This window comes from Hipposideros armiger, unplaced genomic scaffold (genome assembly GCF_001890085.2).
Source record: "Hipposideros armiger isolate ML-2016 unplaced genomic scaffold, ASM189008v1 scaffold_1686, whole genome shotgun sequence".
Taxonomy (NCBI): Eukaryota; Metazoa; Chordata; class Mammalia; order Chiroptera; family Hipposideridae; genus Hipposideros; species Hipposideros armiger.
In genome coordinates this window covers 19,264-41,343 of record NW_017733036.1, presented here as the reverse complement: position 1 = coordinate 41,343, position 22,080 = coordinate 19,264, and the positions used below count along the sequence as shown (strand labels likewise).

The following is a 22,080-nucleotide window of genomic DNA, read 5'->3' as shown; positions in this document are numbered from 1 at the left end:
CGGCTTCTGGACGGCTGCTCACTGCGGCTGCTAGCTGCTCACGCTGGCTGCTGGCTACACACAGTAGCCCATGGCAATCCACTGCCACAGGGGCTGCAGCCTACGCTGTCGCCGGCGATTCACGGCAGCCCAGCTCCAGGTTGAGCTGTTGTTCAGCATCTTAGCTGTGGAGGGCAGTGTCACTGGCCTTCATATGTGGGATCCGAACCACGGCCCTCTGGTGTCCCAAGCCAGTTCTTAACCATCGCGCCACTCGGCCGGCCCCCGAGTGCTTTTTTACTTGCCTGACTGCCCTGGTTATAGAATATCCAAAATATTGTTGATTCAAAGTGGTGGAAGTGGACAATCCTTGTCTTTTTTCTCATCTTAGGAGAAAAGCTTTCAGTCTTTCACCATTAACTATGATGGTAGCTGTGGGTCTTTTACAGATGCCCTGTGTCTGATTGAAAAGGTTCCCTTGTGTTCCTCATTGTTGAAGTTTTTTTCCCATCATGAAAGGGTGCTAGATTTTGTCAAATGTTTTTTCTTCAGGCAAATGTGGTTGTTTTTGTCCTTTATTAAAATGGTATAATGTTGGTTGATTTTCGTATAATGAACTAGCTTTGCATATCCTAACATAAATCCCACTTGATCATGACCTATTATCCTTTTTATATGTTGTTGGATTTTGTTTGCTAATATTTTGTTGAGGATTTTTGCCTCTATATCAGGAGATACTGACTGATCTATAGTTTTCGTGTGTGTGTGTGTGTGGTTTGTCTAATTTTGGTATCAGAATAGCACTGGTCTCATAGAATGAGCTGGGAAGTTTTCTCTTTTCTAATTTTTGGAAGAGTTGATGAACGATTGGTGTTACCATTTGTTTTGTTATTTTGATAGAATTCACCAGGGTAGCCGTCTGATCTTGGGTTTCTCTTTTGGAAAGTTTTTGATTACTAATTCAATCTCTTTGCTTATTGTGGGACTATTCATATATATATAATTTTTTCTTGACTCATTTTGGTAGTTGGTGTCTTTCTAGGAATTTGTTAATTTCATCTAGGTTATCTATTTGTTGGAATAGAATTGTTCATAGTATTTTATTCCCTTTACATTTAAAAAAAAGTTCTGTGTGGTTGGTAGTAATATCTCCTCTTTCTTGAAAAAAAATAATATAGTGAGGTGAAATTTATGTAGCATAAAATCAACCAATCATTGTAAATTGAAGAATTCAGTGTCATTTAGAGTATTCATGATGTTGTACATCTGTCATCTCTGCCTAATCCCAAAACATTTCCATCATTCCAAAATAAAACTTTTGTCTATTAAGTGGTTTCTCTCTTTCCCCTCTCGCATCCTCTGGCAACCACCAGTCTGTGTTTAGATTCTATAGATTTAGCTATTGTGGATATTTCCTACATATGAGATCATACAATATATGACCTTTTTCGTCTGGCTTCTTTCACTTTGTGTGTTTTCAGGGTTTATCCAGGTTGTAGCATGCATTACTACTTTGTTTCTTTTATGGTTGAATAATAATTCCATTGTATGTATATATCACAATTTGTTTTATCCGTTCATTTATGATGGACATTTGTATTATTTCCACCTTTAGATTATTGTGAATAGTGCTGCTATAAACACGCATCACATTACATATACAGTAAAACCTTGGATTGCAAGTAACTTGGTTTGTGAGTGTTCTACAAGATGAGCAGACATTTCTAATACATTTTAACTTGATAAATGAGTGATGTCTTGTAATACGAGTAGTTTGTTTCTGGAACCCAAACCAAGGTATTACTGTACTTCTTTTACAATTTTCAGTTCTTTTGGGTATATACTTGGAAGTGGACTTGTGGGGTCATATGCGAATTCTATGTTTAACTTTTTGAGGCGTTACCAAACTGTTTTCCACACAAATCCTCTGATTTTTGGAAGGTTTTGGCTAATTTCCAGGATCTGAAAAACTTGATTTTGATGACTTTTGCTCTTTGCTTTTATGAAGGAGTGGATTTTTGTGTTTTTTTTTTTACTCTCCATTTCCTCTGAACTCACCTTGTTGCCGGCATTTAACAAATTGACATTGGCATGTTTTCTTTAGTTGCCTTTTTTTGGTCCTCCACTGCCCCTCTTTAAATCGTTCACCACTCACTTGGTATTTCCAGACCCTTTCCAAACTTTTAGTCTTAGTGAAAGAACTTGTCTTTGAACTAACAGGCCACTTTTAGATTGAACTGCTACTCTGCTTATATCTCCTTTGTGTGATATCTTCTCAGATGCTGCTCTTGGGAGGAAAGGAAGGAAAAGGGAAAATACCGGTAACGGAATTTCTGCCTTGCCTGGGAGAAGATCCATGTAGGATTAACTGTACTACTCTGAGAAAAGTCTTCCCCAAACTATAGGTCTCCATGATGAAATCGGGTCATGGTTATTATTCTCTCAGGATTGCAGGGCTCTCACATTTGCTATACTAGTACACTTCAGTGGCTTCCAGACATGAAGAAAATTTGGCTGTTTTTCAGGTTTGAACATTGCTTACCCATTCTTTCAGCCCACTTTCCTGTGTTGAATTTATTTCTAACTCCGTTTAGATAATCATTTTTCTTTAATGAATATCTGAATACTTATTGCGTGTCAGGACTGTTCTAGGTACTTGGGAGAAATCAGTGAACAAAACTGACAACAAGAAACAAACTAAAAACAAAACGGAACTTCTCCAATGGGAGTAACTTGACAGTTTGATGGAGGAAGAAAGATAGTAAATATAATAAATACATACATTCTCTGGTGAAATAGCAGGTAGTGTTATGAAATCAGGAAAATTATAATAGAGCTGGGTAATGGGATTGAATGTTGGATAGATAGGATGTTATAATTTTTGGTAGGATGGGCAGAGTAAGTCTCATGGAGAAGTAAGTTTGCACATGGACTTGAAGGAGATAGAAATGTTAACCGTGAGGATATCTGGAGACGAGTTTCAGGCAGAAACTCTGTAGGGAATGTTTAAGAAGCAGCAAAGAAGCCACTGTGGCTGGATTAGAGTGAATGAATCTTAGATAGTGGGAGAAGAAGTCACAGAGGTGAAGAGTGAAAATGTTTGGTGAGGATCTATAAATCCTTGACTTTCCTCTCAGTCAATTCTTTAGAAATAGTAATGTCTTTTGACAAAGAACAACTTTGGTTTAATATTTATTCCCATCCTAGACTCCCAGGCTAGATTAGACCCTGTTTTTACACTTCTACCATTCTGAGTTTATTTATGGAAAAAAAAAATGTCAAAAAGTATTTATGAAAAAATTATCTTTGTTTTACTTATTGCCCTACTATGGAGTGCAAATGTTTACTGCAGTTTTAAGGACCCTGTGATGCTCCCATTTCCTCCAGGGACCTGTGTTTAATTGGCATTAAATTTTAGGGCAGCAAATGTGTGGGGTTAATGGAAGAGAGGAGAGGAAAAGTGACGGGGAAGGGACACAAATGCTCAGGGTCGGGAGAGAATAAGGGGGTTGGAACAGGAATTTGGAGGAGCAGTAGCGGGGGTGAAAAAAATTGGGCAATGGAAGATGGTGAGGATAGGTACCAGAGGAGTCCTGGTGGCCTAATCTCAGGAAGTTACTCAAGAAGGACTGATGCCTGAAACAAAGCTGGTGTGTGTCCATAACAAAGACCCACTAAAACAAAGAACCATTGTTTAAATGCTTAGGAATAACCTGGGAGGTTGGTCATCACCCACCGGAAGTATTAGCTGTCTTTGGAATGAAACTTTCTAATGGCTCCTCCCACAGCCCTTGGCAACTTCTTTAGTGGAGGGTTTGAAGTGATTTTTGTTGACTGACTCCTTAGATCTAGTAAGTCTTTGCAGTTCCAACCTCCCAACTTTGATATCTCAAGATTCTGGTAAATTGTAGAAAACAGGGACACTAGAGATGTGGTTAAAAAAATTCCCATGCTTTAATGTCATGCTTGTTATAAATGAACTCAGTCATTAATTTATTTGCTTTATGTCTAATTCTTTCTCTACTTTTAACTTTTCCTCTTGAATTATTGGTTGAATGAAAGGTTAGTTAGTATAGATAATAGCTAGAAATCCAACCAAGATGAGTTGAGGGAAAGTCCAGCAATGTTAGTGGAACTCAGTTTATTTTGTGTTTTTTTGTTTTTTGTTTTTTTTTAACTGAAGGAGTTTGTCATAACTTTAGAGGCTGGAAAGTTCAAGATCAGAGTATCTGTTGATTTGGTTTCCCAGCAAGGGCTCTTTTCCTGGCTTGCAGACAGCCACCTTCTCCCCCGTGTCCTCACATGGGCAGGATAGAGAGGAAGCAAGCTCTCCTTATCTCTTAAGGGCACTAACCCTATCATGAGGGCCCCACTCTCATGACCTCATCTAAACCTAATTGCCTCCTACAGGTCCCATCTCCAAATACTATCACATTGGGGGTTAGGGCTTCAACACATGAATTTGAGAGGTGGGTGGGGGCAATTCAGTCCATAGCATAACCTAAAATGTATTCTCTAGAATTGGAGGAATCGTTTAACATTTAGGAATAAATGAGGAATATAGTTATAGTGGTGTTTTAAGATTCATCTAGTGGTAATGTGCTGTATAATTTGAAGGCCAGAGAGATAGAACAGAACAATTTGGAGCCTTTTACAGATGTACAAATATGAAGTAACCAGTAGACTTAAACCTAGAAGTTGGGGGAGGTGCTTTAATAGGAATGGAAATGAAATATAGTTAGAGTGACAAATGCTCTAAAAAGTTATTTAGAATCACTTATAAAGAGTTTCTGTGATTAATTTGATGGGAGCCAGGGGACGTTTGAACAGGATTTATAAAGTAGGAGAGTAAAAATCAACCCACTGATGCTCTTTGATCCTTAGAGACTAAGCAATTAATAGCACCATCATCAGAAATGGACATGCATTAAGTTAGAGTTCTACTGGAAAGAACATAGAACTAGAATGTAGGAGTCATGCATTTTAGTGCTAGCTCTGTTTTTAAACCCTACATATAATTTCTGGTAAATCATAAACTTTTCTAGGCTTTAGAAGTCCATCATATAATTCTGACGGTGACATTACTTGGCAAATTATGTTCTGATTTTTATGATATCAGGAAAAATAGTAGAGATTTTGATTTAGAATTAATTTTTTAGAGAGGATATTAGAGCATGCATGTAGAATTACCTAGAAGGTAGTTAGTAGGAATGTGGAAGTGATCCTGAGAAGAAGGTTAGATTAGGGAAGAAGTTCTCCCATAGAACATTTTTGATGCCACAGCGAGGGGATTGCTACTAGCATTAATGGGTAGAGGCCAGGGATGCTGCTAAATGTCCTAAATACACCCAACAGTCCCCACAACAAAGAATTATCTGGTGCATTTTGTGAATAGTGCTTAGGTTGAGAAACACTGAACTATGTGGCATCATCCTGGAGTTAGATGATTGAAGGTGTATGTAGACAGACAAAAGCCATTTTTGTTTATTCCAAAGAGCAATGTTTTCAGATCTGCCTCATATGTTTTCTTGCATTGCATATCTCTTAATTATCTACATGATCATAGTTTTAAAGTTGTAAATCACTATGACACATTAGACTATAAGCTTCATGCATTTATCATTTTCTTTATGCATTCAGCACTTTCAGTGCTTGGTGGTGTCGGACCAGTGTTGGACAAGCAAAATATAGTTATGGAATAGTGGGAAAAGAATAATTTTTATTATGCTTAATATTGTATTTCTTTTTATAATCACTTCCAACTTGGTACACATGTTTTCAGGTTTAGATATCTATATGTTCCAAAATTATATACTGATAAGCTAATTAAATTAGTGAGAGGTGCATGGCACATATTAGATGCCAGTTTAATTTTTATAGATTAGGTTTTGCTGGTATGAAGGATCCACACTGGGTTACAGTGAATTCTGACATTGTTTTCAGAAGTTGCTGAGTTATGAATTGTGGTTTAATGTTCCTACTTTTGCTAGCCTAAAACCAGTGTTTTTCATACCATTAGTAGTGTACCCACTGATGAGTCATAATTGAATTTGTGGATCGTGGTCAATTTAGGAAAAGTGAAATAGAAAATATTAGAATAAGCATCCCATGTAGTAAAGGCAGTTATTATTTATATGTGTTTGTGTAGTGGAACACCATATAATTTTTCTTTTAACCTATAGATTGTAGTGAAAAATGTTTGTAACAAGCTAGCAGCTTTAAATTCTTTACTGGCCCATTGAATTTCTGTGTGGACTGGGTTCTCAGAGTAAATTCATAGAAAACATAGAATTAATGGAGCACAATCTGCTCTACAAATGAAGGTTCTCAATAATGAGAGTTACTATTCATTAATTCATTTAACGAATTCTGTATTATTTGAGTTCCTGTGCTGGGGATAAAGCAGTCAACAAAAGATAATCTCTGCCCTTTGGAGTTTACATTTTACTGGATAGAAATAAAAAAGAATCAAGATAAACAAAGTTTATATTACCTCAGATGGTGAGAAATGTTTGAAGGTGAAAGAAGGGAAGAGATATCAGGAATGTGAATTACAAGTTGGTTGGAGAATTTGAGAACTTTTCTGAGAAGACTTGGAACAGAGTCCTGAAGGTGGTGAGGAGCCAGTCACACAGGTATCTGATGATGAGCTTTCATATTAGAGGGACAGCAAATTACAAGGGCCTTAAGCAAGGTAAAGTGTGTAGTGTGTTTAAGAAATAGCAAGGAGGTTAGTGTGGCTAGAGCAAAGTGAATGGGGAGAGGAGGATGATATAACTGCAGGGTGGTATGCAGGGTTGGAAGTATGTGTGGTCTCAAAGGCATAAGAAGGACTTGACCCTTTACTGAGTTAAACAAAGTCATTACACAGGGTTTTGAGCTGAGCAGTGATATAATCTGATTTGTTTTAACAGAATCACTTTGCTTGCCATGTGGAGAAGAGACTGAGGTGGGATGAGGGAGGAAATACTGTTGGACTTAAAAGTTCAGTGGGGAAGTCAGGACTGGAGGAAGAAATTTAGGAAACATCAGTGAATGGATTATAATTAGCACCTTGAGTTGGGATGAGATTATCAAGAGAGTTCATTCCCAATTTGCTAGGCATGTGCTAAGCACTTGACATTGAATTATACTGTGTGTTGATATTTGTAGATACTCTTAGTCTGTTCTTTGAATTTGACACTTTTCTCTGTTAATATTTATGAAATTAGTATGTGTGAATCAATTGAGATATATGCATTTAATATAAATATTCTTCCAATTCTACTACATAACAAACTGCCATTGAATAGTTGGTGCTTTTTAAAAAGAGCTGTTACCTTAAATCTAAGAAATAAGAATTTTTGCCTTCACGATATAGAAACACATTTAAAAACAGTAAACCAGCCAAAGAAGATACAGCTGCTGTGTGGCCAACTTAGAGTTCCAGCTTAATCTCTGACTCCAAAGCCCATGTTTCTGAACACTGTACAATGGTACCTTTATTAAAAAAATAATAATAAACAAAGAATCCTTGTCCTCTACATATGACTTTACCTACTGATTAGTTGTTGGATTTTTTTTTCTTTTGTTTCTTTTTTTTTTAATAGAAAAGATTATAATTAGCATAGGACAAAGCTATGATTCTAGAGTCACATAGATTTGTAATGATAGTTTAAGTTGTCATTTATCGTCTTTGAGTCTCAGTGCCCTTATCTGTAAAATAAAGATGTTGATAACTGCCTAGAGTTTTGGAGAGAATTAAATGAGATAACATTTTTTTCTGTACTTACTGATGTGTAGTGTGTTTGTATTCAGGTGGCAGTTTATATAAAGGAAGCACTGAGACTTGAGGCCACACCTTTCAAGAATAAAAAAAAAAATTGGAAAATGGAACCATGTAAGGAACAACAAGAGCCAGAACCACAGAAGAGCATAAAAGAAACCAAACAAGTAGATGAAGAAGATGCTGAGCTGATCTTTGTTGGGGTGGAACATGTAAATGTAGATGCTGACCTGATCTTTGTTGGGGTGACTTCAGAACCTAAACCAGTTGTTTCAAACATTTTGAACAGAGTTACCCCGGGTTCACGTTTAAGGAGAATAAAGTATGATCACCTCAGAAAAGCTACTGCTCACAAATTGCAGCCCATCAGCCATGTGACACCTACATCAGAAGCAGTGACTGTCTTGCCAGTTTCTGAACCTGAATCACGATCTACAGAAAGTCCTATTATTACTGAGCCTTTGTCTAAACCTGATTATAAAAGTAGTTCACCACAAGTTGTGCCTAATAGTTCTTCTGAGTTATATTCTCCTTTGACTACATTCACAAGTTCATTGCAGCATTCAATAGGAGCAGCACTTTCCCTAGGAAGTGTGAATAAAAGTCCTTGCACTTCAAAGCGACTTTCTATTTCAGAAGTAAACAACGTAAATACCAAAAGGCCTAAACTCAGTGATGGAATCCCAGGAGGACATTCTCCACCTTCTTCTCCTTCAGGTATTTTTCATACAGTAACTACTCAGCAAAGCACACCCTCAGATAGTGTTCATACCTCATTAAGCCTTGTTCAGAATGGAGCACCTTTTCCAACAGCTTTTCCAAAGGACAGTGTCCATTTCAAGCCTATAAATCTTGTTAGGGAAAATAGATTGAGAGAAATAGACTTTTTGAGTCTAGCAAGTCAAAACAAGATTGTTGATCCCAAAAAAGGAAATCTGGTTGTGTTACTTCATGACTTTTACTACGGACAGTATAAAGGAGATGGGCAGCCAGAACAGAAGACTCACACAGTCTTTAAATGCCTCAACTGCTTCAAAGTTCTAAAAAATATCAAGTTTATGAACCACATGAAGCACCATTTGGAACTTGAGAAACAGGGGTGTGAAAGCCGGGAAATGCACACCATCTGCCAGCACTGCCACCGGCATTTTCCCACTCCATTTCTGCTGCAATGTCACATTGAAAGTGTACATACTTCCCAGGAGTCCTCTGCAGTCTGTAAAATTTGTGAATTGTCATTTGAAACAGAGCAGGTTCTCTTACAGCACATGAAGGACAATCATAAGCCTGGGGAAATGCCCTATGTGTGCCAGGTTTGCAATTACAGATCGTCTGCCTTTGCTGATGTGGAAATACATTTCAGAACATGCCATGGAAACACAAAGAATTTGCTTTGTCCATTTTGTCTCAAAATTTTCAAAACTGCAAAATCCTATATGAATCATTGCTGGAGCCATTGGAACAAAAGTGTCTTCCAGTGTTCCAAGTGCCGGCTGCAGTTTTTAACTTTCAAGGAGAAAATGGAGCACAAGACCCAGTGTCATCAAATGTTTAAGAAGCCTAAGCAACTGGAAGGATTGCCTCCTGAAACAAAAGTTGTTATTCAGGTGTCACTGGGACCACCTCAACCAGGGTCAGTGGAAGTAGCATCCATTGCTGTGAGCACATCTGATTCTGAGCCACCACCAGCCCCCAAGCCTAAAAGTAGAGTTTCAAAAAAACCCCGTTAATTCTAGTTTTAGTAAATCTAAAATATTTCAATCAAAGTAAAACACCCCATAGAAAGAAAACATACAAACCACACATTTTAATAGCTTAAAAAATAGTGACACCAGTTGATCATTTATGAGGTTTTTTTTTTTAAATTAACGAAATACAGTATTGTTTGGTCTGAATTTTGAGATGTTATTTAAAAATATATTATCTGGTTTCATTCTGGCTTAACACACAAAAGGTGCTTTGTGTACATGTATGTGAAAAAAAGTTGAAAACTTATTATTTTGTTATTTATTCATGTTACTAAATAAGTGTAAAAGCTCTTCTTTCTGTATATAGAATCTGTAGAATTTCTTAAGTACTTAATTTTATTTTCTACTTTTTCCATGCCTTGAAGATTTCAGTATTAACTCTAGTCAAACTGGAATAACTTGATTATGGCTTGGTGGTGGTTGCCGCTGAACCCCCTGAAGTGCCTCTATTGTGCTGTCCTAAAATGACCTGGCTCCGAAAGCCTGGGTGTGAAGTTGAGAGAGAAGCTGTGGCATGAATGGGACCAGAAAGTGGGAGGTTAGTCAGTGGAGAGCAGTGGCTCTTTATCCCAGTTGAGAGGCACACATTCCCTTCAGTCTTGAAGCCAGGGCTGAAGGAACAGTGTCAGAGTGTCATTACCTAGTCCAAGAATACCCAAGGAAGCAAAAACCATTAGTAAATATGCCTGTTTGGTGAAGGTTCCTTGCAAACATCAAACAACCACAGTGTGTCATTGGCTTCAACTGGAGAAGCAGAGGTAGTTAATATTAATAGAATGGGGCCTGGTGCCAGTGGACCTCCTGTTTAGTGGTCCACGGGGGGATTCGATTTGTTCCCTCCTTTCTGGCTTGCTTTTAGTCAGAATGAACTAGCCCTGTCCTGGGAAGCCACAGCAGTTAAGGAAGTAGTTTCCCAAGGAAAAGAAACTGACATCCTTAGTTTGAATTGTACTGGACGCATTATTTTAACTGAAAAGGGCCAAACAAATTGTATCTGTCCAGTTCATGGACTGAGTTAAATTTAGTTCTCTTAAGTGTTAAGCTAGAATGAGGATTGTCCAAGAACAGTAGATACAGTGGATAAAGATAGCCCAGGGTGAATTAAGCCCATTATAGGGCTTTTCCTTAACATTTTTCTGTGTACATGTATCTTACCCTAATTGAATATGTGAAGTTTGCAATTTTGTATCTTGCCTTGGACATTGAATGTGTTATAGTGAACAGTTATTCTCTTGTGTGTGTGTGCAATTTCCCATTTTATAAAATTAATACTATTTGGGTCTTACTTGACACAGTCCAATGTGCAAGAAATGTCCCTTTTATTTCAGTAAGTATTAGTTAGGTCTTAGAGTTGCAGTCCTTCATCTAATCTATCCACCTATTTAATATGTGACTATATTATGGGAGAACGCTTTCCCCTTGTCATCTCTAAGGGCTCTTTCACAGAACTGTGGAGTACCCTCTGAGTATTATTGGTTTCTGAACATTAGCAGCCTTGGCTGCTTCTGTGGGTTCCCAGGGTTGGGTCTCCTTCGGAATGTTCTGGTGCCATCCTTCTTCCACTTCTGACCCAGGTACCTAGCAGCCTCTGTGTATTACTCAAGGACTCTGGGATCCTGGCTATAGACCTAAGCCAGGAGAAATCTCTCCTTTTCCCTCTTGCTTTCTCCTCCTCCTCAAAGGCACCTTATCTCTCCCTACTCCTTTGTTCCTTTCTCAATCTGTTGTAGTTAAATTCCTTAAGCTTTCACAAAAAGCTGGGAAATGATAATCATCAGGGATGTAGCATCCCTCTTAGAATTAGGGAGGAAGGACTACAGATAAAAGTAGTTGTGAGTATATTGTCCATGTTTTAGATAATTTCCTCAGTGTAGATTCTGCAGTATTTATTTGCTCAGTGTGTGACTGATTGATTTGCACTTGGAACATTTTACTAGGCCTTTTCAGTTAGTTTGCTTGGGCCAAGGCACTTTGCTAAAATTTCAAACTGAACTCCTTCTTTAGGTATAGAGTGTGTGTGTGTGTGTGTTTCACTTGTTTTGATCTCAGGTGGAAGTGTCTGTATAAGTAGATCTTCAGACTTTTGCATACTTTCCTCCCCTATTCTGTTTCTGTGGTAAAAATACGAAATGTTTTATTTCTATGTTTTTATGTTTTTGTGGTTGCTTCGTTTGATCAACACTGTTACTGATGCTTGCTGTTTTGCTGAAGTGTGCTCGTCAGGAGTGCAGATTGTTATTTATTGCCACGGTTTCAGTGATATGGCCCCTGTCTACCTCCTCTCGCTTTTTCATTCTTTGCCATGCTACTCTACCATTTCCCCCCATTGATGCACTGTTTTTAATACACTGGCCTTGCTTTTCCTCAAGCAAATCGCATTTCTTCCTGATCCAAAGACTTTACAACTGCTGTTCTCTGTATTAGAATGCTCTTCCCGTAGACCTGCATGGCTTGCTACCTCAATTAATTGACACTTTCTTTGGGTCTTTGAGCTTCACCAGTGTTCTTAAAATGACACTCACAGTGAAATCCACTCCCTTTCTCCTCCTCCTTAAAGGCACTTTATATGTCTCCCCCCTCTTTTATTCCCTTTCTGATCTAGTTACATTTTCTAGGCTTTCACAAAAAGCTGGAAAGAGATAATCACCAAAGACTTTGCTTCTCTCTTAGAATTGAGTTAGCTTGAGTCCATTTCTGTGCCTGCAACCAAAAGAAAATTAATATAGTGAGTTGAGTTCCTTCAGGAGCTTTCTCTGTTTTGCTATTGATACCTATATATTTTTTAAAGGTAGTGTCACTTTGTTTACAAATAATATTGAATATCTGTCAAGATTACAATTTTGTTATTACCCTTTGTGGATTTCTCTATTTTACTTGTTCTTTCAGATAAAATTTATTATTTTATTAATGTTGCCAAAGTTGTAAGTAGAATAGCAATTATAGTAATAAATTTTTTTTGAAAAAATGTTTTTGTTGTTTGTCTTTTTACCAATATCACGGTATATTTATAGTTTTATTAAAAATTTTTGTAGTACCACTAATGTAAACTTTTTGCCTTCCTCCAGTTGTGTTTATTTCTGATCTTATTGCATTGGCCAGAAGTTCTAAATGATAATATGAAAATGGGCTTTCTTGTTCTTGGTTTTAATGAGAAATGTTTTACCATTAAACATAATGAGTATATTGCATAATGAATTTGTATCTTTAGGAGATTAAAATTGTTATTTAGTTTTAAAGGATAGTTTACAACATCTATTGAGACAATCATTTACTTTCTCTTTACTAACCCAAGGCTTTTCTTGGCTGGATTCACACCTTTTCTTTTCGAAACCTTCCTTTCCTGAAGCAAAAATAGTTCCACTTGGGGTTGAGTATTAACCTCTCTACTCAGAATCTCATTCCCTTTCTCATTTCTAATATTGAAATGTATTTCCTTTTCTCCTCGTTAGATTTGACACAGTTTTGTTACGGGAGCCTGTGTTCTCTTGCCTACGGAAGAGTCAAAGGTCAGCAAGCTGATTAGTATGTAAACAAGGTTTATTAGTGATACATTCTCAGGGAAGAGAATGGGCCTAGCTGAGGTGGTGGGGGGGGGGAGAGAGAGAGAGAATAAGTAGAGAGAGAGAATAAGTCGAGAGAGAGAGAGAGAGAGAGAGAGAGAGAGAGAGAGAGAGAGTCAAGAGAGAGAGAGAGAGAGAGGGAGAGAATAAGTCAAGAGGCAGGAAAAGTGGTGCATGCTCTTCCATGGGAGGGTGAGACCTCCATAGATGAGTGGAGGTCTTCTGTTGACTCAGATCCTTATCTTGTTCCAGNGAGAGAGAGAGAGAATAAGTAGAGAGAGAGAATAGAGAGAGAGAGAGAGAGAGAATAAGTCCGAAGGACTTATAGTTTGCTGGGTGTTACATATTGATTTGGCAGGAAAAGTGGTGCATGCTCTTCCATGGGAGGGTGAGACCTCCATAGATGAGTGGAGGTCTTCTGTTGACTCAGATCCTTATCTTGTTCCAGACCACCTCTCATCATCTGTTGTTGTAAAAGCAGATATGGGTCTGGAGGCAGTTAATCAAAGCTATTTATGAGCTTTTTTTCAGTAGGCACTGTGGACCCCCTCCCACTCCTCCTCCTCCTTCAACATTTTCTAACTTCTACCTAACAGTTTCATCAATGTTTCTGGCTTATTAATTTCAAGAAGCAACCCTTGATTTATAATCCCAACTAGTTTTGTTTTGTTATGCTCTATTTTTGTCTTGTTTCATTGTTTACCTATTTCTTTATTTAGGATTGATTGCCTTTTATTTTAAAAGCTATTTTTTTCTGTATTAAAGGATTTAAGACTGCCTGCCTTTATGTACAGTTTTGTCTGAATTCCAAGTTTTAATTCTCCATGCATTTTTTTTTTAAAGATTTTTATTGGGGAATTGGGGGAAGGGGAACAGACAAGTTGCTATCCTTTTTTGTTCTTTAGTTGTGGAGGACATTGCTTCACTGGCCCAAGTTGGCACCATCATTGCGCTCTTCCCAGGTGAGGCAGATCAGTCACTGGCTTCTGGACGGCACAGCGGCTTTTGGCTGCTCACGCTGGCTGCTGGCTACATGCGGTAGCCCATGGCAACCCACCTGCCGTTGCTGATGACTCACAGCAGCCCAGCTCCAGGTTGAGCTGTTGTTTAGCATCTTAGCCACAGAGGGCAGCGTCACTGGCCCTCATATGTGGGATCCGAACCGGGGCCCTCTGGCATCCCAAGCCAGGTCTTAACCAATGCGCCACTCGGCCAGCCCTCCATGCATTTATTTTGTAAGTTAATTTCGAAGATTTAAAAATTTGCAGGCTGAATGTTTTAATCTTAATTTATAGTTTTACTGAGAATTAAGTTTTCCTTGGATCTTTGAGGGTGTGTGTGTGTTGATACTGACAAGTGTAATTATATACACATCCTTTTCAAATTACTACATGAGTTATTGAAAAAAGGATATTTTTTGTTTTTATGGTAAAATATGAAATGTTTCAATCTAGAAATCTATCCCCTCAAAATGAATATAGTATAAAAGGTAAAGGTATGAAAATAATAAATTGAGAGTTCTAGTAACAAAATTTAGAAATGTTAAAGATAATTATTCTTCACACTTGTTAAAGATGGTATGGAAAACTTTATTCAGGGGTGGACTACAATGGGGTTTTGTAGTATGGAGAGATATTGAGCTTAACTCTGACTCCAGCAAGGGCAAAATGGGGATTTATAGCCAAGGAACAGGGTGCTTGTCAGTGGATGGGAAATGACTAAGAGGAAACAGGAGTAAGGTAGATTCTGGCTCAATCAATTTGACAGGATTTTGGCTGAAGACAGGCCAAGGTGATACGATATCAAGGGTAGGGGATAAGAAATTTGATCAGCTATCAAGGATGAGGATTTTCCCTAAACTGACCTGGCAGGATTATTGCTAAAACTGGCTCAAACAGGAAGAGCCAGTGGACTAAAGACAGAGCTCAAAATTCGGAGTGTATTATCTATTGCTGTATAACAAATTAATACAGAACTAGCAGCTTAAAAAAACATCTCACACTGTTTCTGAGAACTGGTAATCCAGGAGCAATTTAGCAGGGTTTTTCTCGATCAGGGTTTCATGAGGTTGCAGTTATCTGAAGGCTTGACTGGGGCTCAGGATTTGCTTCCAAGACGGCTCACTCACATGGCTAATGAGAGGAAACTAGTTCCTTGCTGGCTGCTGGGAGAAAGCCTCAGTTCTGCCATGTGTGCCTCTGCTGGGCTCCTTGAGTGTTCTCAAGACATGACTAGCTGGCTTTTACAGCTAGTGATCCAACATAGTAAGCAAATAATCTGCAAAGCGTTTAAATACCTAGAAGTTTCACTGTGTCATTTCCACAATAGTCTATTCATTGAGGGAGGGTAATTAATCTCCATCTTTGAAGGTGACTCATTTAGGTACATTTTCTTTCAGTTGGTTAAGTGTATTTCTGCTTTCATCTAACTGCTGGTGATACTGTTACTAAACTTTCTGCCACTACATAACTTCTCCCTTGATTTTTGAATAAGATGTTCCATACTTTCTTTTAAGCCACACAGGAGCCATCTCAAAGTCCAGTTTTTGTTGTTCTTTTTTTTTTTTAAGATTTTTATTGGGGAATTGGGGAATGGGAACAGTGCTGGGGAACTGGGGAAAGGGGAACAGACAAGTTGCTGTTCTTTTTTCTTCAGTCTAGTTGTGGAGGACGTTGCTTCACTGGCCCAAGTTGGCACCATCATTACGCTCTTCCCAGGCGAGGCACATCAGTCGCCGGCTTCTGGACGGCCGCTCACTGCGGCTGCTGGCCGCTCACGCTGGCTGCTGGCTACACATGGTAGCCCGCTGCAGCAGGGGCTGCAGCCTACACTGTTGCCGGGAACTCACGGCAGCCCAGGTCCAGGGCGAGCTATTGTTCAGCATCTTAGCTGTAGAGGGCAGTGTCACTGGCCCTCATATGTGGGATCCGAACCGGGGCCCTCTGGCGTCCCAAGCCAGCTCTTAACCAACACGCCACTCGGCTGGCCCAGTTGTTGTACTTTTTTAAACTAAGGCTTGTACTAACGTTCTCCTCAAAGTCCTTCCAGCTTTTCAGCATTGCCCAGTTCTAAAACCACTTCCATAATTTAGGTACATTATTTGTTATAGCAGCACTCCCTTCCAGGTACCAAATCTGTATTAGTTATCTATTGCGGTATAAAATATTACCCCAAACTTATCAGTTTAAGACAACAGGATAAAAGGGATCAAATATATGGTGATGGAAGGAGAACTGACTCTGGGTGGTGAACACACAATGTGATACATAGATAATGTATTACAGAACTGTACACCTGAAACCTATGTAACTTTACTAATAGTTGTTACCCCAATAAACTTTAATTAAAAAACAAAAAAAAAACAACCCATTTATTTATCTTACAATTCCCAAGAGTCAGGCATTTGGAATTGGCCTAGCTCAGTGTTTCTGGCTCTGCTGCTTTCATGAGGTTGTGGTTAAGATGTTGGCTGGAGTTACAATCATCTGAAGGCTTGACGGGCTGAGGGTTAGTGCTATGGTCTGAATATTTGTGTCCCCGCCCCCTCCCTCCAATTCATGTTGAAATCCTAACCCCCAAATCTGATGGTATTAGTAGGTGTGGTCTGTGGGAAGTGATTAGGTCATGGGGGTGAAACCTCATGAGTGAGATTAGTGGTCTTATAAAATCGATCCCACAGAGCTCCCTTGCCCCTTTTGCCATGTGAAGGGTACAAGAGAAGTCTGTGACCTGGAAGAAGGCCCTTACCTGACCATGCTGGCACCTTGATCTTGGACTACTAGACTCCAGAATTTTGGGCAATAAATTTCTGTTGTTTATAAGCTACCCATTCTGTGGTATTTTGTTAGAGCAGCTTGAATGGACTAAGATAATCAACTTTAAATTTGATTGGCTGTTGGCAGGAGTTCTCGGTTCCTTGTCACATGCTCCTTGTGATATGTTAGCTGGCTTCTGGCAGAGTGAGTGATCCCTGAGAGAGCAAGGAAGAAGCTGCAACTTAGCCTCGGAGGTGAAATACCATCACTTCTGTTGTATATTATTGTTCACACAGACCAACCTTGATATAATATGGAAGTGGACCATATATAGACAGGAATACCAGGAGGTGGGGAACCATTGAGGGCCATTTTGGAGGGTACCACAGGGAGAATGCAACATTAGAAATTTTTATGACATTCTTCAAGGAATTCGGGTAAAACCGAGTTAATGGTCATGGTGTTACCACCCCACTCTCAGTTTGCCATTGTGGCTGACACTGATCAGTTTGAGATGAGATTTTTTTAGAAGTAAGTAAGTACATAAATTTAAAAACTGAATACATAATATTTTTCAATCATCAAAAAGTATAACAACTCAGACTCTTTTTTTAGCCTTCTAGATAATTTATTATTTTCATTCTGTTTTTTTTTTTAGATAACCGATTTATATTATACACAATTTTCTGCACCTTTTTTTTGGACAATGTAACATTTTATGGTAATTTATGGCATATAAACTGGCAAAATCATTGCCTGAAATTATGAAAGGAATAATTAAAATATTTTCTGAAGTGTTTCTAGAGACTAAAATTCAAATGTAGTATTATAAAATTGTAAAGAAAAATTATAGCTAGTTAAATAAATGTAAAATACTCAATTTCAATAGCAAACATAGAAATGGAAATTAAAACTGGTATCTTATTGATGAATGTTGTAGAAATTATGTCTGCGCCAATGAGAGTGTGATGAAAAGAGTGTCAATTGGTATAAACCTTTCTGGAAGTTATTTCAAAATATGAATAAAAAAGCAATTAGGTCACATTCTTTCATAGGTATCTTTTACAAATTCAACAAAAATTCACAGAATGAATGTTTATGTATGCAAAAATTAAGCATACAAGTAAATTCATGGTTTTAGTTTGTGTTTATAGAAAGCGGAAATAATTTAAATGTTTAAAAATTGAACACTTTGGTACTTCCATTGAATAACTGCTTTATGCGTACATATATATTTATATATATAATTTAAAGAGAGATGGCAGTAATATGCAGTAAAACTAGCAGGATACAAATTTGTGTATACATTGTGATCTGAACTATGGAGAAACTATATAAAGAAAAAATACTAAAATAGTAACTTCTATAATAATACAACTTTTGAACTATTGTGGTCTTTACAGAGTAGGGAAAAGCACTCCTTAAGAAAACACTTCCAGATTTTATGTAGTGAACTTGCATTGTTTTGAAAACTTATATAAAACGAGGAGCTTTTTTTGTTTGCTACTAGCAGTCAGAAGTACATCTTCAAGAGATGCTTTTTGGGAAAAACGATTCGATCATAAATTCTTTATCTAGTGCAGCTTCTATTGTTCCCTGGATTGGCAAAATATTTGGATTCTGTTTTTCCTAGACCATCCTACTTTCTTCCAAAATACTCACTGAAATCATTTTAGCCTCCTTCCCTGGACTCCCCCCCCCCCATGAGCAGCCAACATTTAGATTTCCTTAAGAGCTAAAATGTCTATCCATTTGATACTGAATTCAGGTGATTATAGGTAGACCCAGGCAGGTTCATGACTTTGTTTCTCATCTGGGTCTCACTGTGCCAAGCACCAGGATATTGCCAGCAATAGTAGTACTCAGCCTGGTCCTCAGGCTGTTCCCCTAAGAGGATGAGAGCAGCTTTACCCTGAGGAGGGAGCCTGAGAAGTGAGCAGGAGTCCATGAGTGTCTGTTTTTGTGTGATATATCAATGTCCTTGGAACTTGGTCAGGATTCCTCTGGCCCCACTGTGGATCATTCTTGGTGAGCACTCCTGGCTGGATTGCCACGTACACTTTCACCATTGAAAGATTAAAAACCAGAACAAAACAAAACCTTCCCAGCTCAGGCCAAACTGAATTTGCAGCCTAACAATAGGGCATCAGAGATCAACAGCACAGCAGGCAGCTTTTGAGTATTGCTTCCTTCACTCCTCATCCCCCTGTAGTTGTGAAAACTCAATCTCAGGAGATAAGAGAAGATAGGGGATGGGGCCTATAGTCACCTAGATGGGCAAAGCAACAGAAGAGGGTGGACCCTACAGCACTATGAGTATAAAACCTGGGCAGATGGCTCCTTCCTACTTAAATTCACCAGGAGCAGCACAGGCTAAGTCTTGGGCTTTAGTGCCTTCTCTTTGTACCTTTTAAAATCTGAATAGCTGATAACCCTTTGGAATGGCCATAAAAGTAATCAGACACCTATAGGAATACACACTATACAAAGAGAGGCAACTCAACATCTTAACAACATGAATCAGAATTAATGAAATAGAGCATCAAGATTTAAAATAAATATGATGTTGTCAAAGATATAAGTAAGAATAATGGCAAACTATTGACAGAATTCATTGCATCAAAAGATGTACTGTTTGCTCCCCTACCTCCTCAGATTTTTGCAGAAGCATCATCTTAGTGTGATCTACTGACCAGATTATTTAAAATTGTATCCCTAGGTCATTCTTTGTTCCTATTCTCTGCTTTATTTTTATTCACAGAATTTACCACCTTTTCCTATAATACACAATTTGTCTTTCTGGTCCACTTCTCCCTCTTAGCACATACTCTCTGTGAGGTCATTTGTCTGTACCCTCAGCACCTAGAACATGGCCTAACTAATAGTTATACTTGTTGAACTGGATCAATAAATGAAGTACAAGAGAGATGGAAATTAAGAATAAGGAATTAACCTATAGATTTATAATCTTACAGAAAGAAGGGCAAAAAGTAAAAAGGGATGAAGGTGAAAAGGGGGAGAGAGAGGAATGCAAGAAGGGAGGGAAGAAAGGAAGAATTAAAAAGCATATTCATATCAACCTGGACCTAAAATAATAAGTGATACCTATGGAGTGAGGATGCTGTGGGCTGGGCACTGGGAGTGGAACCAAAAAGCACTGGGAGCTTGCTGAATTGCTTAGTGTTTAGTTGTAGGTGAGCTGTCAGTAAGGCGCCACGTACATGGGTGGCTTGGCTGGAGCCGTAGGGTCTGTTTCCTTACATGGCTATAGGCTGGCCTTGGTTCCTCACCAGGTGGGCTTCTCCATAGGGTGATGTTAGGCAGGGTATCTTGTCCCCCTCCTGCCCCCAACAAGCAATCCAAGAGAAAGCAACCAAGATAAGTCATTCCTCTTTATAACCCAGTATCAGAGGTGACGCCCTATCTCTTCTGTGTCCTACTTGTTAGAACCTAGTTGTTATATAAATGGGTTAAGGATGTCTCTGTATCTTGACCCCTATGTTGTTTACTTTTGGGCGGCAGGCTATGGCCATTAACTTATTACGCCTGGGTGCACCAAAATCAAATTTTTACAAATCCAATTGCTTTAAATATAGACCAAATAAACACATTTAGCCGTTTCGAGCCTGCGTTCTTTGCATACCTCATGAAACTGCACTCAATATCTGCTAGCCATAGATGAAAAAATCCTTGGGCTCTGATAGACCCCAAACTGTTGCTGCCCTTTGTAGCTGTGTGACCCAGGGACTCCTGGCTGTGCTGCTGAAGGGCTTCTAGGAAGGGCATCAGCCCTTCACCGATTCCCTTCCTACCCGGCAGTTCTTTACCTTCTTCTGGCTGTTGGACTTGCACCACTGTTTCTGAAGGTTTACACCTGTAAGGGAGTTCCCCTCTTACTAACCTTTCTAAGAGCCGCCCAAATAAAGCTGTCTCTGTGTTACTGCCATCTCATAACAATACTTTTTGCCCTTTTCCTCGATCACCCTGAAATCCTCAAACTCACCACCCCTTCACTCAGTACAGCCCATACTCAATGGAGGAGATCACACAATGGCATGGACTCCAGGAGGTAGGGTCATTGGGGGCTTTCTCTGTGGTTGTTTACCACAGCCTGCCCTCTGGTCTCCCCAAATTCATATCCCTCTCACATGCAGAACACCTTTCCTAGGCCTTGTCTTCAGCTTTGCACATACAAAATGAAAGACTCAGGGGCAGAGGGTGCACTGAGCCGGGGTTTTTTGTCTCACTTCCCCACCTGCATCTGTCACTGTGGAAATGGTTGCTGTACCACAGAGCACAGTAATACTCGGCCTCATCTTTGGGCTGGGCCCCTGTGATGGTGAGGGCGTCCTTGTCTTCAAGCAGGGAGCCTGAGAATCGGGCAGGGACCCCTGGAACCCGGTTGTTGGTACCACCTATTAAACCCCGTGGTACCTGGTAGGGGTTCTGTTGGATCCAGCTGGCATAGTTACTGGAGGTGACGGTTCCAGTACTGGATCCACAGGTGAGGGTGACTGTCCCTCCAGGAGATGTGGACAGTGAAGCTTCCTGAGTCACCGTGGCCTGGGAAGTGGTCCCTGAAAACAGGTGAGAGACCAAAGGTCAGCAGAGGGACAGAGGCATGAAAGTGCAGTGTGTCCTCTCCCACCCCAGCCCAGAGAGTACCCCAACCTGTGCAGTGAGCCAGAAGTGTGAGCAGCAGAGGAACCCAGGCCATGGTGTAGACGCCCCAGTGCTGTGCTTCTCAAGACCCCTCAGCACAGTCAGCCTGCACAGCTGTCCTTATAACTCCCACCACCTGTGGGGGTGGGGCTGCCATGCAAATAAGCTCCTCCCCAGGGGTACTCAGCAGTGTTGCCAGGTCACAGCTACTGAGCTGTTCCATGTCAGTAACCATGTGTTAGTGGGACCCAGGCCTAGAGGAGCTTTTCACAGCTGAGCTTGCTCTCCCAAGTGCTGGAGCACAGCTTCCTCCAGTGTCCGTAGTGAGAATATCACTGATGGACACATGCACTCCTGCAGGGCTTTCCATGTGTGCAATACCTCTTCCCTCTCTGGTCTGGAGATTTTAGTTGTAAGAGTTTTTATGTATTCTGGATCCTAGACCCATATCAGATATATGATTTGCAAATATTTTCTTCCATTTTGTGACTTATCACTCTTTTTTACAGCGTCCTTTGATGCACATACATTTAAATTTTGATGAAGTTAATTTAGTGGATCTTTTTTTCTTTACTTTTTGTTGTTGTAATTTTGGAATCATACTTAAGAAA

At 39.4% G+C, this 22,080-nt stretch overlaps 1 protein-coding gene, 1 long non-coding RNA gene and 1 gene segment (V, D, J or C); 2 read left to right on the top strand and 1 right to left on the bottom strand.

Annotated features, from left to right (window-relative positions):
* Positions 1-22,080, top strand: part of LOC109378000 (uncharacterized) — a 50,620-nt gene that overhangs the window by 10,874 nt on the left and 17,666 nt on the right. The gene's annotated exons all lie outside the window — the stretch shown is intronic.
* ZNF280B (zinc finger protein 280B) lies at positions 7,587-9,549 on the top strand. Its single transcript, XM_019634464.1, has one exon. The coding sequence runs from the start codon at positions 7,849-7,851 to the stop codon at positions 9,472-9,474; it is 1,626 nt and encodes a 541-aa protein (XP_019490009.1). The 5' UTR covers positions 7,587-7,848; the 3' UTR covers positions 9,475-9,549.
* LOC109377999 (Ig lambda-2 chain V region-like) lies at positions 20,837-21,718 on the bottom strand. The segment is given in 2 exon segments: positions 20,837-21,384; positions 21,479-21,718. Coding segments are annotated over 2 exon segments (459 nt in total).